The sequence below is a fragment of the Acomys minous genome (assembly GCF_964271855.1).
Source record: "Acomys minous genome assembly, chromosome: 10".
Classification (NCBI taxonomy): Eukaryota; Metazoa; Chordata; class Mammalia; order Rodentia; family Muridae; genus Acomys; species Acomys minous.
Window position 1 is genome coordinate 67994692 of NC_140491.1, and position 15846 is coordinate 68010537.

At 54.4% G+C, this 15846-nt stretch overlaps 1 protein-coding gene and 1 long non-coding RNA gene across 5 annotated transcripts in view; one reads left to right on the top strand and one right to left on the bottom strand.

Annotated features, from left to right (window-relative positions):
- Positions 1–9037, top strand: part of MIGA2 (mitoguardin 2) — a 26537-nt gene extending 17500 nt beyond the window's left edge. For 3 of the 4 annotated variants that reach the window (XM_084799958.1, XM_084799961.1, XM_084799959.1), the window contains exons 8-16: positions 692–792; positions 1283–1398; positions 1745–1817; positions 1939–2025; positions 5163–5261; positions 5425–5559; positions 6594–6647; positions 7200–7316; positions 7515–9037. In XM_084799958.1, coding sequence (XP_084656084.1) covers positions 692–792; positions 1283–1398; positions 1745–1817; positions 1939–2025; positions 5163–5261; positions 5425–5559; positions 6594–6647; positions 7200–7316; positions 7515–7721 — 989 coding nt within the window. In that variant the 3' untranslated portion in view covers positions 7722–9037. The remainder of the gene's footprint in view (positions 1–691; positions 793–1282; positions 1399–1744; positions 1818–1938; positions 2026–5162; positions 5262–5424; positions 5560–6593; positions 6648–7199; positions 7317–7514) is intronic. The other variant, XM_084799960.1, reaches the window with a different exon arrangement.
- On the bottom strand, positions 8554–15830 carry LOC311607864. Its single transcript, XR_014782771.1, has 3 exons — positions 15694–15830; positions 12288–12458; positions 8554–9513 (listed from the first exon to the last, which is right to left on the bottom strand). It is a non-coding gene; the product is annotated as an uncharacterized lncRNA (long non-coding RNA).
- Positions 15831–15846: the final 16 nt, after the last annotated feature.

Sequence of the window (15846 nt, forward strand, 5' to 3'; positions counted from 1 at the left end):
CCATAGTTAGTGTGCCTTGTCCTGGCCTCTTGGGAACATCCTTGGGCTGTGTCTGCATCTCCCGGACAGGTCTTCAGGCCTCTGGGTTCACATGGCGGTTAGCCAGCAGCAGGCAGAGTGCCACAAGCAGAAGTCCTCTTGTCACTTGGTAGAGGTGAGGAAATGTGAACCACAGACAGGGAACCAGCTTCCCCGGCCCATCGTCCAGTGTCGTCCTTTCCCAGGGTTCACTGTGGGAACAGCTGGGGTCCAGAGTGCGTCTTCCTAGCTCCTTGGCACTGGCCTCGGTGTACCCTTGCCTACTGGGAGAGCCCTGTTCCCTTGGCTCTTCCTCTGTGACAGAGGTTGATAGGGCCTTCGAGGTAGTCCCATCAAGTCTGTGGTCCTGAGCGTCCTGAAAGTCCAGACCCCTGAGCTGTAGAGCCTGCAGCTGTGGGAATGCTAGCTAATTGCCCTGCAGACGTCCTTAGGCAGGCTGTTTCAGTTTTGTAGAAAGGCCCTTGCCCACCAGGGCACATGGAACGTGAATGGACATTAAGATGACCCCACTGCTATCACACACTCAGGGCAGCTTTTTGACCTCTGCCAACATCCACCCTAGACAGAACCTCTGGGGGTCCCGGGGTTGGTGCTGAGTGCAACACCATGGGGTGAGGGTGGGGGGCGCTCAGCCAGTCATACTCCCTTCCAGAGAGGACCCTCATGCTGCCCTTGACAGAGGGCTCACTGCGTCTGCGGGCTGATGACGAGGACAGCCTGACCTCGGAGGACTCCTTTTTCTCAGCCACTGAGGTGATTGGGTTGGGCCAGGCCTCTGAGCACTAGCTTGTAGGGGGAATAAGGTTATTTTATTGGGTGGGCACCAAGCTCTGCTTCCTAGATACTCTGAAGTTGCTAGCTCAGGGAGGCCTGAGAAGCCAGGGGTTACGAGTCTGCATGGTCAGTGCAGGGGTCCCCACCGTGGGGCTTGAAATCACACCCATCTCTGGCTTCTCTAGTCAACTTAGTCTGTTGGTCAGCATTAGTCTGCTACCAGACTGGGGTAGGGGGCGTGGTGTCTGTGCTTGAGACAGGGTGATGGGAGCATGTGTCCACAGGCCTTTCCTTTGGTAGGAGTGCTGAGGTCTGGGGCTGGACATGAACCCAGGCCTCCCATCTCACAGGGCCTTTGGTAGCTTCATGGTGGGTCGTAGGCAGGCCCCTCGGGTGGCTGCTGTTGGTGGGGCCCAGAGCTGTGGCCCCTGTGGGGTGCTGCTCACTGGCCTCCTTGGCCCCTTCCCAGCTCTTTGAGTCCCTGCAGGTTGGAGATTTCCCGATCCCTCTCTCTAGACCTGCTGCTGCCTACGAGGAGGCTCTGCAGCTGGTGAAGGAGGGGAAAGTCCCGTGTCGAACGCTCAGGTGAGAGTCTGTGGCGGCTGTGGGTGAGCTCCTGCCCCGGGGAAGAGGTGCGGAGGTCCCAGGGATGGTGATGGCTGGCTTGGCCGAAGGAGGCTGATGTCAGCCCAGGCACCATAGCCACAACTGCCACCTGGGCCCAGAGACCATCCAGTCAGCCTGTGCCTTGGCTGGGGGAGAGATTGAAGCGTGGGGGAAGCTGGCAGCAGCCAGAGGTCACACTGCCAGGCTGAGGCAGGGCCAGGCTGGACCGTTGTCCTCTCCTCCTCACCCAAGGCACACCCCACCCTCCTTCGGGCCTGTGTCAGGCAGGACCAGGTGGCGTGACACCACCTGTCCCTCTCCTCAGGACAGAGTTGCTGGGCTGCTACAGTGACCAGGACTTCCTGGCCAAGCTGCACTGTGTACGGCAGGCCTTTGAGGTGAGTGTGGGGCAGGGACCACTGGGGGAGAGTGCTGGGCCTGCCCCATACAGGGCCACTCTGTGCCCAGCCATGACTTTGCTCTGGGAGGCTGCCAGCTCACCCCCACCCCCTTTTTCAGGGCCTTCTAGAAGAGAAGAACAACCAGGTCTTCTTCGGGGAGGTCGGCCGGCAGATGGTGACAGGCCTAATGACCAGGGCTGAGAAGGTAGCTGGGGTGGGACTGTTGTTTCAGAGCTTTCCCTCCAAAACCTTATTTCCGGCTGGGGGTTTGGTTTGGTTTGGTTGACTGTTGACTGACGAACTCAAGCCTGTGAGGTGGCTCTGTGGGTACAACCACTTGTTCCATAGGACTGGTGACCTGAGTCAGACCCCCAAAGCCCACGGAGAAAAGAGAGGAGCAAGGCCCCCGAGCTGTCCTCTGACCTCCACACGCAGCCCGTGGAGTGGAAGTGTCGCACTCACGGATCGGGTACATGATCACAGTAATAATTAAAACAGCGATGCCTGGGGCTGAGAAGATGGCTCTCCTTGTAAGCAAGAGGACCCGCATTTAGAGCCATCTGTTAAAGAGCCATGTGTGGTAGCGTTGTGCTCCTAGTGTTGTGGAGGTGGAAACGGCCAGGTCCATGGGGCTCTGGCCAGTCATTCTAACTGGGGAGCCCCTAACCCCAGTGAGAGACCCTGTCTGAGGAACAGCTCCTGATTTCCTTCTGGCCTGCACACATACAAGCATTTTAAAGCCAAGTGTGGGAGTCCTGGCACCGTCCCATGGCCATAGGATGCCGGGAAATGGTTGTGGGTTCTGTGTTGTTGGTGTGTCCCTTAGGCCCCCCCTCCCCCCACGGAACCTCCCAGTTCTAACATGGAAAACCAGAGACTTGAACTTTCTTACTCGGTGACTCCAACAGTACATCTTTATAAAACTGACCAAGTATGAAATGCAGGATGGGTGGCTGTGGCAGCAGCCACCGCCTTTTAATCCGCACATGCAGGGAGAGGTGGGCAGACCTGAGCTCGACACCAACCTGGTGTATAGAGTGAGTTCCAGGACAGCCAGGGCTACATAGGGAAACCCTATCTTGGAAAACAAAAAAGGAAAAGCAGACTACAGAGGATCCCCTGCACCTGTCCAAGGCCACCCCTAAGTCCCATCTGTCCTGTGCCACGAGTGTCTCTCTGCACCTCCCCGGTGTGCCCTGCCAGCAGCCTGCCGCTTCTGTTTGGTGATATCACAGAGTAACTCAGCCAGCTTACCTCGCCAGTGTGCTGTGGTGGCAGTCGCTGCCTGCCTGCCAAGTACTCCAGTGTGGGTGGCATCTGCACAGGCTCCACGGGGACCTGTGAGGTCTCTGTCCTGGGTGCTGGCAGGACTGGAGGGATCATGCTAGTCCACCTAGGTCCTTGCTGGCGACATAAAACAGTTTGTGTCTGTGTGTCTGGGCGGATGCTGGGTTTTTGTAATCTTGACCTTTGCCCCTCTTGACTGCTCCATGCCCCTTTGCGTGTGGAAGAGGTTGTGTAAGTTCTCATGTGTGTCACCCACGTGTGCCTTTGTTAATAGATTGGAGCTTGTCCCTTGAGGCAGGATCTTCTGGAACACAGACTGGCTGTGCAGCTAAGGATAGCCTTGACTCTGATCCTCCTGTGTCTGCCTCCCAAGTGGCAGAATCACAAGCGTGCCTGGCCATGCCCGGCCTCTTTAGTTGTCAATTACACCTAACATTTTTTGTTTTGTTTGTTTTCCAGACAGGGTTTCTCTGTGTAGCTCTGGCTGTCCTGGACTTGCTTTGTAGACCAGGCTGGCCTCGAACTCACAGAGATCCGCCTGCCTCTGCCGCCCGAGTGCTGCGATTAAAAGCTAACAATTTGTATTTGTGTGCATGAGTGTGGGGGCATGCGTGAGGGTGTGCGCACGCCACTGTGTGCATGCGAAGATCAGGACAACTGGTAGGAATTGGTTCTCCTCCTATCTGGATTCAGAGACTGAACTCAAGTGGCAGGTGCCTCTGTCACTCCTGGTCCTCTTGTTTTCTTGGGGCCCAGGCTGGCCTCGAACTCATGCCAGTAGTCCTGTCTCAGCTTCCTGCAGTTCTACTGGAGCAAAGCTGTGGAACAGGCTGTCCCCTCAGTCCTTCTTGCTCTCTCTGGCTGGAGGAATGACCTAAAAGCCTTGTCCACCCTTGTCCTCCACTGCTTGAGAGCCCTAGCCTAGCTGCCTGCAGTCATGACCTGCGTGCTGGTCTGTGGCTATGCGGAGACTTTGCCCTGTGCAGTTTGGGGCACTGGGGCCTTGGATGCATAACAGACTCTGCCTGCTTTGTCCCCTGTGTGCCTAGCACATTTGTCTTCAATTATTTTTTATTTGGTTTATTGTGACGTCTACATAGAAGAGAACATGGAAAGGTGTGTTTAGTGTTTAATGGCAAAAAAGATGAGCCCCGAGGGTTCCCGCCTCTGGCCTTACCACCCTGCCTGGTGCTCATGGTGACTCCTCCCTGCCTCCCCCACCATGCAGTGATGCCCATGGTAGCCAGTGTTGTGAGCCCTGACAGGTGACTCCCCTGAAGTGAGCTCCGGCTTGCCCCTTCCTGTCTCCCTCAGCCGCTATCAGAGCTCTGCTTCAGCTTCTGTTTAGCAGGTAAAGAAGCTGAGCCTGGAGAGTGCAAGCAGCTTTCCTGGCCGCTGAGCAAGTGAACAGAGAGCCAGGCCCGGCTGTCTAGTTGGCCAGGTCCAGTGTATGTCCTGGCCAGATCTGCGGAGACACTGGCCCTGTGGCAAATGGCCAGGTTCTGGAGGGTAGCATCAGGGTGTTTTGTAACCATACAGCCATCGGCTAAGCCTGCATATGTGTGTGTGTGTGTGTGTGTGTGTGTGTGTGTGTGTGTGTGTGTGTGTGTGTCTGTGTGTGTCTCTAAGTGGGCTGTTTCCATGTATAAGTGTGTGTGTGTGTGTGTGTGTGTGTCACACACTGCATATGGAGTGCTCCTGTGCCAAGGGCCAGGGTAATGGTAGCGTAGATGTGTGTATAGCTCCTCCCATCTCACCCCTTAAAACTGCACTTTTTCTTGGGCACCTCCAAGGAAAGAACATGTAATAGGGCTGTGCCTAGCTCCCAGAAGGCTACACGTGAGCAAACCTGAGGTATGGCTGGGTGCCCTGGTGCGGAATCTGCCCCAGACACACCCTGGTTCTCTGGAAGGATAAGGCAAAAGACACCTTGTTTCCTCTTTGGGCCCAGCCCTGCTTGGCACACCCTTATCCATAGCCCAGCCTGCCTGTGGATCTTACCCAACTGGGTATAAGGGTCTCTCCCACAACCAGAACCGGCTGTGCTTCTCACAGAGTCCCAAAGGCTTCCTGGAGAGCTATGAGGAGATGCTGAGCTACGCCCTGCGGCCTGAGACCTGGGCCACCACCCGGCTGGAGCTGGAGGGCAGAGGGGTGAGTCGGCTCCTGCTGAGCTCCGGGGTCTTCAGAGCTGGGACAGTTTTGTTGGGAGCTTGTGCCCAGCCCTGTCTGTGCTGGGCAGCGGAGACAGGCCCCCTCTGCCCTTGGCTGTATGCACAGCAGCTCTAGATGCAGCCCCCCACCCCCACCCCCACAGGTGGCGTGCATGACTTTCTTCGACATCGTGTTGGACTTCATCCTCATGGATGCCTTCGAGGACCTGGAGAACCCCCCGTCTTCGGTGCTTGCTGTCCTGCGGAACCGCTGGCTGTCCGACAGCTTCAAGGAAACAGTGGGTCACCACCCCTTTCCCGTGTGCATGTCACGTGACCTTGGGCACTAGTCCACTTGTCCCTGGGCCAGTCGCTACCCGCTGAGCTCTGGGATGTCAGAGCCAGGGCTCTCTCCAGGCACTCCAGTGCTCCCTGCTGCCCTGGTCCTGGCAGGGTGCATCTTTCCCTTTGTATTGTATGTTGGGTGACGCGGAACCTCACTCTGAGCTGGCATTACTTACATTCATTTTAATAAATCGCATTAGGTTAAAATGGAGGAGAAATCCTAATACCTCCACCCACCAAACAAACAAAAAACCCAATGCCACCAGTAACAGTGTGCTGCTGCTCCCCATGACTGGGCTCCACCTAGTCCATTTACAAAGTGCTTATGGTGGCTCCCCACAACCACAGGTGAGGTGGGCATCATGGCTGGCTCATGGCCATTTCACAGAGGAGGACACTGAGGCTTAGGAAGCCTCATACCTAAAGGGAGCTCTGAAGCAGTCAGGGTCAGAGCCGAGATTCAATACTAGGTGTGTATGGGGTGAAAGAGTGCACGGGAGTGCTTCCTGCTCTGAAAAGGACCCAGGTTCGCTTCCTAATGCTTTTGTGGCAGCTTACAAACACCTGTAAGGCCAGTTCAGGGCATTACATGTCCCTGGCCTCTCTAGGCTCCTACACGCATGCAGTGCATGGGCTCATGAAGGCACACACATGTATTAAGTAAACAACTAGGCATCTGGCCTGGCGTGGTGGCGCACGCCTTTAATCCCAGCACTCGGGAGGCAGAGGCAGGTGGATCGCTGTGAGTTCGAGGCTAGCCTGGTCTAAAAAGTGAGTTCCAGGACAGCCAGAGCTGTTACAAAGAGAAACCTTGTCTTGATAAATAGAAGAACAACAAAAATTAGGCATCTGTTTCCAACTTTAGGGTAAAGAAAAAGCAAGGCTCAGGCATGGTTGGGTGTGGGTGAGCTGTGTAGAGAGCTCACTGGGGGCCAGGGCCTTGGTTAAACTGTTCTAGTTCTGCAGTGGGGTCTTGCCTGTATTTCAGGCCCTAGCCACCGCGTGCTGGTCTGTCCTGAAAGCCAAGAGGAGGCTCTTGATGGTAAGTGATTGGTCAGGCCCCTTGGGACTGAGCTGGGTCCTGCGTGGCCAGAGATCCCCACCCTCACCCCACACTGACCACCCATCTTGCCACTGCACACCACTAGGCTAGGTGCCCCAAAGGTCATGTAACTCCACCATGTTCCTTACCCAGGGAGCAACCATCATGTCCCAGGCCTGAGCAGAGAAGTGCACCCTGGGAAGGACGGAGGGCTAGTGCACAGGAGTGGCCGATGGCTACAGGAGTCAGGAAGCAGAGCATGTCTCCTTCCCAGCAGGCTGCTAGCATAGGTGCTGTGGATGGAGTAGCTGAGATGCTTTACTCCCCATGGCTGCCAGGCTCTACCGCCCAGTCAGTCCCAGCTGCTGTGACCAGTGCCCTGGGTAGGCTCTGCCTGCTAAGGCCCACATGGGCAGCTCTCAGCAGTCTGTTAGCCCTTTCTGTACAGGTCCACCACTTACCCAGGGTCACCTAGCCAGGACATAGTGGGCCTTTAGATGACCCCAGGTCCCCAACCCCAGCCTGGTCCTTAGCCCCTGCCACTCACCACAGGTGCCCGACGGCTTCATCTCCCATTTCTACTCCGTATCGGAGCATGTCAGCCCCGTGTTGGCCTTTGGCTTCCTCGGACCCAAGCCCCAGCTGGCGGAAGTCTGTGCTTTCTTTAAGGTATGTGACAGGCCCTGCTTCCTGCCCTCACAGACACCCCTCATGCTAGAAGAGGGGTGGGGCCTTAGGCTGTTCTAAATGAGGAAGGCCTGCGCCTGAGGATGGGAGAGTGGTCTGGGGCTTGGTCATTGAGAAAGGGACTTTGTGGGATGTAGGCAGTGCCACAGGACCCAGTCCAACAGCCGTCTCTACCTCCAGCACCAGATTGTGCAGTACCTGAGGGACATGTTCGACCTGGACAACGTGCGCTACACATCGGTGCCAGCCCTGGCAGAAGACATCCTACAGCTGTCCCGGCGCCGCAGCGAGATCCTCCTGGGCTACCTGGGGGCACCAGTGGCTAGCAGCACCGGGCTGAATGGACCACTGCCTCGAGAGCATGGGCCCCTGGAAGAGCTGCAGTAATGGGGGACAGGCTGGAGGGGAGAGGGAAGGCTGCCCTTCCTTTCCTTTCGGTCGGCATTCAAGGGCCAGGGGGGCCAAAGGCCATCCCAACACCCAGAGGACAGACTCATGGAGTGGAGCCACTAGGAGCCTCTCCAGCTGCCCCGGGGCTCCCTGGGCAGCAGAAGCAGGCCAGAGACAGCAGGGTCTGACTGGGGGAGGCGGTGAGAGAGGAAGCTGTGGTAGAGAATCGCTCCGATTGTGGACCACAGAACCCCAGTCCCCTCTGGGCTGCAGACGGGACAAGGAGGTGATCAGTGGAGGATAGGACATGAAGGGCTATGTGGTGACAGGCATAGGGCCCTGGAATAGGAGCCACGGCTAGCTACATATTCCCAGCACCCAGGCTTCTGGCCAGTACGGAAATCCCCGTCTGGGCCACCCAGAGGCAGGCTTGCCCCACCTGTGCTCACATGTGAGCGGGGCCTTGCCCTTCATCACTGTAAAACGCTGTCCTCCCACGTTTTCATGCCCTGCCAACCTCTGCCCCCTCCACAGGTGGGGGAGGTAGGATTGGCTGCTTCCCATCCCCTGTGATCCTGGAACTCCCTGGGCAGTCCTAGGCTCCAGCTGAGGCCTCTAACCAGAGCCCTCAAAGGCCTGTTTTGCCATCTGCTGCTCCAGAAGTGAGGCCCTAAGGACCATGGTGGGGAGGGGAGGGAGGACAGAGGACGCACAGCAGGGCCAGCCAGCCCCCCTCCCCCAAAGCTGGGCTCAGCACTTTGCCTTCAGTGCCATGCACATGTGCCCGCCTCTGCTGCTGCCACCCAGGGTCCCACAGACAGCCCTCTCCTTTTGCCTGAGCTGGGAAATTTTTATTTATTGCCTTAACACTTTATTTGGCTGTTCTGCCCCTTCCAGGTTGTGAGCCATGCAGGAGAACAGACTGCTGTTCTGGTCTGGAGCTGAGCACTGGCTCCTGGAACCAAGTTCCTCTCCCTGGAAGGGGGAGGGCTCCCCAGGGTCATGAGGGTGAGGTGAGGAGAGGGTGGCCATGGCTCTGGCGCCAGGTCCTCTCTGAGGCCTGTGCTCGCTCAGAAGGGAACAGCCTCACACACTCAGTCTGACATTCCATTCGTTTGCACTTCCCCTGAACTGTGAATGTATCCCTGGGCCCAGGCCCACTCTGATTTGCCCCTGAATCACACCCCAGTGGCATTTCCCTTGTCCTTGTTATGTGTCCACGCACTGGCCTCTAGCACTCATCTGTCTCAACTCCAAATCCCACTTGTAGAGAGTGTGCAATGACTGCGAGTCAGATAAAGGATGGAAACGGACTCCTCTCTGTGTCTTGCTGGCCGTAGAGGTGGGGGCTGTGCTGCCGAGCAGGCTGGAGACCTGCCCGGAGGTGCAGTGGGGAGAGGTTCCAGGAGGAACAAGGGCAAGAGCAGCCCAATGTGGCCTGTGGCAGCCTGACAGGGTCTGTGTCCCTGGGATGACAAGATGCAGGTGTGAAGTAGGTGGCTTGCACCTCTGGTCCTCATTTTCCACATCCGTAAGTCAGGCGTTGCGCCCAGCCAGGGTTTAGAAGGGAGCCAGGTGGTCACAGCCTGTCTTAGGGTTACTACTGCTGTGATGAAGCACTGTGGCCAAAAGCCACGTGTGACAGTTCATCCTCAGAAGCAGTGAGGGTGGGAACCTGAAAGCAGGAGCTAGTGAGGAAGCCATGGAGGGCGCTGCCTGCTGCTGCTTGTGGTATGAAGGCCAGCCAGTTGAGCTGAGTCATAAATCCGGGTGTAGAGAGAGATCCTGCCTTGAAACATGAAGTGAAGAGCGATTAGGAAAAACATTCAGTATTGACCGCTGTAGAACATGCATATATACATAGATTTTTCCCCCCTATTTATTTTGAGGCAAGGTGTGTAGCCCTGAATGTTCTGGTCCTTGCTATGTAGCTATGTAGACCAGGCTGGTCTTGAACCCACAAAGATCTGCTTGGCTCTGCATCTCAATTGCTTTGGGGAAGGGAGAGACCCTGAAAATTGAGTTTTTCTCTGCCTGCTCTACCTCTCAAGTAATGACACGGAGACCTATTAAATTTATTAATAAGCTTCAAGCACTATAGCTGAGCAGACTCGGCTATGCTAAGCTGACTCTGCTGGCCTGGCCTACTTCCCAGCCATGTGCCCTGTTACCTCCATCTCAGTCTCACCCTGGCTGCTCTCTCTCATAGAGGCTCTCTCTCCACCTGGGACCCCTTGCCTGGGGAAGCCCCGCCCTAACTCTTGTGCCCCACTAGAGGCTGGTCAGCTCTTTACTAACCACTCAGGCGATGGAGAACAACTTTACACAGCATTGCGACGGGCATGCTTCAGTAATGGTGACAATGCCAACTTCTGCACTGCCCCCACATCTCTGGATGCAGAAATCAGCATTTGCATGCACAGTGCACAGAAGCATCCTCCAACAAGACCCTGTCTCAAAAACCTAAGGCACAGGTGAAGTGGTGCACACTTAGTCCCAGCACTAAGGAGGCGGACGGCGACAGACGACTCCAAGGCCATCTCCGGCTACTGCATGATTCTAGGCCAGTGGCTGAGACCCTCTGTCAAAAAGGAGAAACAAAACGGCAGGGGTTGTGGCTCAGGGGGTAGAGCCTTGCCTGGTGTGCAGGAAACTCAGTATAACACACCGGTTAGGTCAACAGGCTCAGAAGGACAAGATGGTCCTCAGCTCCACAGCAAGTCTGAGGCAAGCTGGGACACCTGAGACATTGTCTCAGATGAGTGGAAGGGTCCATGCTTTTGTCCCCTTCACCAAATTGAGAGGTAAGCTGTGACAGATGTCACTCCAATGCTGGGCTTTAAACAGGGCGGTTTGTTTAAGCAGCCTTGTTGAGATGTACTTTGTACCCCCTAAACCCATTACTTTAAGGGTTTCCAGTAAGGACCCAGAAGAACATACCAGCTACTACAATATACTTCTAGAACATTCCTGTCAGCCTCTGTACTCTCCAAGGCTGCTGCCAGCTCTCTTCTTGCTTTTTGACTTGGTGCTCATTCTGGTAGAAAAATGTTTGGTTGTTAACTGTTTTATTCTTTTGAGGGGGTTTCTCTCTGTAGCCCTGGCTGTTCTGGAACTCTGTAGACTAGGCTGGCCTTGAAATTATAGAGGTCTGCTTGTCTCTGCCTTCCAGGCGGAAGGCTGTGGAAAAAGATGTTTTTGAGAGATGAGTATCCATTTTGCCGATGGGTATCCAATCCAGGCCTCATGGATACCTCTGTCAGCCAAGCTATACCCACATCCCTGGATTTTTTGTTTTGTTTTATTTTTTCCAGATGAAGTGTGTGTGTGAATGTCTTAGAGTTTCTATTGCTGTGATGAAACAACATGACCAAAGCAACTTGGGCAAGGAAAGGATTTTACACTCCCATATCACTGGTCATCACTGGAGGAAGTCAGAACAGGAACTCAAGCAGGGCAGGAACCTGGAGGCAGGAGCTGATGCAGAGGCCATGGAGGGGTGCTGCTTACTGGCTTGCTCCCCATGGCTTGCTCAGCCTGCTTTCTTACAGAACCTAGGACCACCAGCCCAGGGGTGGCATCACCCACAATGGGCTGGCCCTCCCCCATCAGTCACTAATGAAGAAAGCGTGGTACGTGCCTGCCTATAGCCCAATTTTAAAGGCGTCTTCTTTCAAGGTTCCCTCTCATGACATTAGCTTGTGTCAGGTTGACATAGGACTAACCAGCACAGTGTGTGTGTGTGTAGGTATACGCATGTAAGTGCAGGTGCACACAGAAGCCAGAGAAGTCAGGCCCTCCTAGAGCTGGAGTTACAGGGTGCTGGGAAGCAAACTTGGGGCCTCTAGGAGAGGAGGATATACCCTTAACCACAGAGCCATCTCTCTAGGCCCTGGTTTGGGTTTTTGAGACAGGGTCTTGCTATGTGCTGCAAACTGGCCTTGAACTCAATCCCCTTGTGCTGCCACACCCGCCTAGCCATTTGCCTTTAACCATCTTGTCATTTTTGGAACCTTGGAGTTCCATAACCAGCAGGAAATACAAGTTCCTTGAGGGGCGGGGAAGCACCCAGGCTGATTACATTACTTCATCCTGGGGGTGGCTAGTGGCCTGTCACTGTTGAGGGGCTGAAGCACCTACTAAAACTACATGAGCTCTAATCCAGAGGGCAGCCACCTCTCAGGAGGCCAGGCCACAGAAGGTGGGTCTCAAATGTGTGCATGGCATGGTGGGGTAATGCTCAGAGTCAAACGCCATTGTCTAGTTTCTGTGTCATCCCCTGCTACTGCCCTGCCAAAGGAGGCATCAGAGGTGACAGGCTAGCTCCTGTCCTGAGGCCCTGTAGCTGGGAAGCCTGGGTCTTGGGGATGTAAAGGGCTCTGGAGCAAGCAGCCATAGCCAGGGCTATTACACACACGCACAGACACACAGACACATACACACACATACACGCACACACAAAAGCAAGAGGACAGTACTTTGGTTCTAAAAGGTGGAGTGGTTAGGAACCTGTCAGGTAACCCTGGGCACAAGTCCTTGGTGTGCTACATACTGGCTGGGTACCTGTGGCAGACAGCTGGACGCACCGGGTCTTTCTGTGTTCATCCATAAGCTGTCCGCATGAAGATCTTCCTTGCAAGCCAGGCATGGTGGAGCATGCCTAGAATCCCAGCACTGGGGAGGCAGGATCAGACTTCAAGGCTAGTTCAAGATGAGCCTGGCCTACATGAGATCCTGTCAACAAACACATGAAAACAGCTTGGAGAGATGGTTCAGCAGTTAAGAGCACTGGCTGCTTTGCCCGAGGTCTTGAGTTCCCTTCTCAGTATCCACCTGGCAACTCGCACAGATCTGTAACTACAGTCCCAGGGGAATCTGATGTCCTCCTCTGGCCTTCACAGGCATTGCGTGCACATGATGCATACAGTCATACATGCAAAACGCCATACATGTAAAATAAGAATAAAGCAAGTGCTCTCTTAGGGCTGCTGTGACTGCACAAGGGACTAAGCAGCATCTTAAGGACCAGTCAGATTTCAGATGCTACTGATCTAACTCTCCACTCAGATGAAGGAGAGAGAGAGCCAGCCCCTCATCCACACAGCCGGTCTGACCGTGTCACCTCCGCCATGTCAGAGGACCCTGCAATGTCTCCTGGGCACACCTCATCAGCAACACACTCAGGTGCACCAAAGATGTACCCAGGGATTTACTTAGCCTCTCTCGATCCATATGGACCCTGCTGCTCAGCTCACACCTGAGATGGCTGCCCTGGCCCCAGATGTCGCGCAAGAGTCAAATGGGAGTGGGGAGAGGGGCTGGAGAGGTGGCTCAGAGGTTAAGAGCACTGGCTGCTCTTCCAGAGATCCTGAGTTCAATTCCCAGCAACCACATGGTGGCTCACAACCATCTATAATGAGATCTGGTGCCCTCTTCTGGCCTGCAGGTGTACAGTTGTACATGCAGGTAGAGCACTATATACATAAAATAAAATCTTTGAAAAAAGAAAGAGCCAACGGGCGTGGTGGCACACACCTTTAATCCTAGCACTTGTGAGGCAGAGGCGGGCAGATGCCTGTAAGTTCGAGGCCAGCCTGGTCTACAGAGAGAGTCTAGGACAGCCAGGGCTACACAGAGAAACCTTGTTTTGGAAAAAACAAAAAACAAACCAACGAAAACCAAAAAGAAAAAGAAAGCCAAATGGGAATTAAAGTAGTGGTCACACCACTGACCTTACTCAGCATGGGTAGCTTCCACAGCGGTGCCCAGCGGGAGAAACTGCATGTGTACTGCAGGGTTCTGCTTACAGCAGGTGTGAACCCCAAAACACCTGGTGTACAGCTTTAGGTGTCACCCAGGGTGACTTCACAGGCCACCAATTATTATCTAAGATACACAAGAATGTCTAAGTTCTGAAACACATTGACCTATATCCATCTGCTTTCTGAAACTTCCTGTAAGAATGTCACAAATGGACATGGGTATGGATGACTTGAAACTCCGGAGGCTCCTGCCTCAGACTCCCAACTGAAGGGATTCTAAGTGTATACTACTATGCCTACAATAAAGCGACACACACACACACACACACACACACACACACACACACTTTGTATCCCAGGCTAGCTAAGACCTCGCTGTGTGACTTCCTGCCTCTCCTGGGTGCTGGGATTACAGGCAGGCTCTATGTTCTATGTGGCTCATCATTTTTTGGAGACAAAGTCTCACTTTGTAGTCAGGTCTGCTTGGGACTTACTATGCAGCATGGGTTGAAATCCCATCCTCCTACTTCTGTCTCTCAATTTTAGGGCATGGCACCCAGCTAAATATCTTATTTAATTAAAAAAAAAAAAAACAGCAAAAGCAAGCTGGGTGTAGTCTGAGCACCTGGGAGGCAGAGGCAGGCAGATCTCTGCGAGATCGAGATCAGCCTCCATAATGTCTACATGTCATTAGTCCCAGGACAGCCAAGGGTACATAGTGAGACCCTGCCTACCTACCGTACCTACGTATCCTTCAGAGTGCGCCCTCTCCTCAGCACCAACTCTGCCCTCAGAGCCTCGGAGGCCCCTCACCCCCAGCACCCTGAGCTTTACACAGCCAGGCTGGACCACAAGATGCCTATATATGCTCTTCTCTCTCTTGGCAACTCACTCCCACACTTTTTTTTTTAGTTCTTCATCTTGTCACTTCCTCAGGATGGCTCTCCTGTGTGTTGGGGACTTTGAGGACTGCTGAGGCAGCCTGAGCTCCCAAGGCTGCCTCATTGACACTCCTCACACCTCTTCCTTCCAGAGAGGCTAATAATGACATCGCCTGAGAGAGCTAACGGCAGGTGACAAGGAGGTGAGAGGCCAGCTGGCGCAGACAAGGTCAGGCTGGGTTGGGAGATGGAAGCTGAACACAGCTGTGGGCTGGGGTCTTCCTGGTCCACAGCCTTCTCAGACGACTCTACAGCCCTGGCTTCCGCAGGCTGCCAGACTAAGCCTCTCTAGCTAGTGACCTCTCTGGTTTTATTCTCATTCCACCTCACAAGCACCATGTTATTTATTGGGTATTTATTCTAGGTCATCTATAAGGTACTTGTTCTAGGTTATTTATCAAGTACATGACAGGTCTGGGTTGGTCCAGGCTTAGGGACACAAGCTGCCCCCTCCTTTTTTTCCAGGTGGAGTTACAATCACCTGTATCAGAAACCCCAGAACATAGAATATGGAGGCCAAAGTTCCAATCTACTGGGTTCCCCCAGACCACCCAAGAACTTTTTTTTTTTTTTTAAAGAATTGTATATGCTGTGGTGCTCAGTGAGGTCAGAGAACCGTTGCTTACTGGGAGAGATAGGACAAGGAAATAGAGTCCAACGTAGCCATAGATGAGGTAGGCAAAGGGGGTGCAACTGGGAGAGACCACTAGAGGGCCATTTTTATTGTTTTATTTTTATTTTTGAGGCAAGTGGGGCGGGAGTGTGTGTGCCCATTCCAAACAGAAGAATTGGCGACAGAACACCTGGCCTAGACTGCAAGTAGGAGGTCTGTCTGGAGAGAGTAGGTTCAGAAAGGGGACGTGGGTGGGAGGTGTGGCTGTTTCCTCAAGAATGTTTTTGGTAAAACCATTACCATGCCAGGAGAAAGGCTCCTTTGCGGAATTGCACCTCGGGTTTGTCAGTAAAGGGCAGAAAGTATTCGCTCTAGGTCTCTGGCCTCGATTTACATGTATGGCCGGGAAGGGGGAGTCAAAATGATGCTAAGGCAAGCCGGGGCTTCATAGTGAGATACACATTTTCGTTTTCAGAAGGGGTCGGTTGAGAACCGGTGGTGCTGAGGTTCCCCCTCCACCGAGCTCACGGTTCTCAGAAGCCTCAACTCTGGACGCAGGTGCTAGCCGAACCAAAGCTCCCACCAAAGTACAACACGCCCCCCGAGATAGCGCCTGATTGGCTCGCCCTTCCCACACCCCGAGACAAGCTTACCTTCTGATTGGCTGTTCTGCGCTCCGTCCTGCGCTGCGACCCTCCACTCTCCTGATTGGCTAGACGACTGCCTGAGCTGGCCCGGGATTGGGCACTGGCAGAGCTGCGAGGGTCCCCGCTCTCTGATTCGCCGCGCGGGCCAGCCTCACGGCC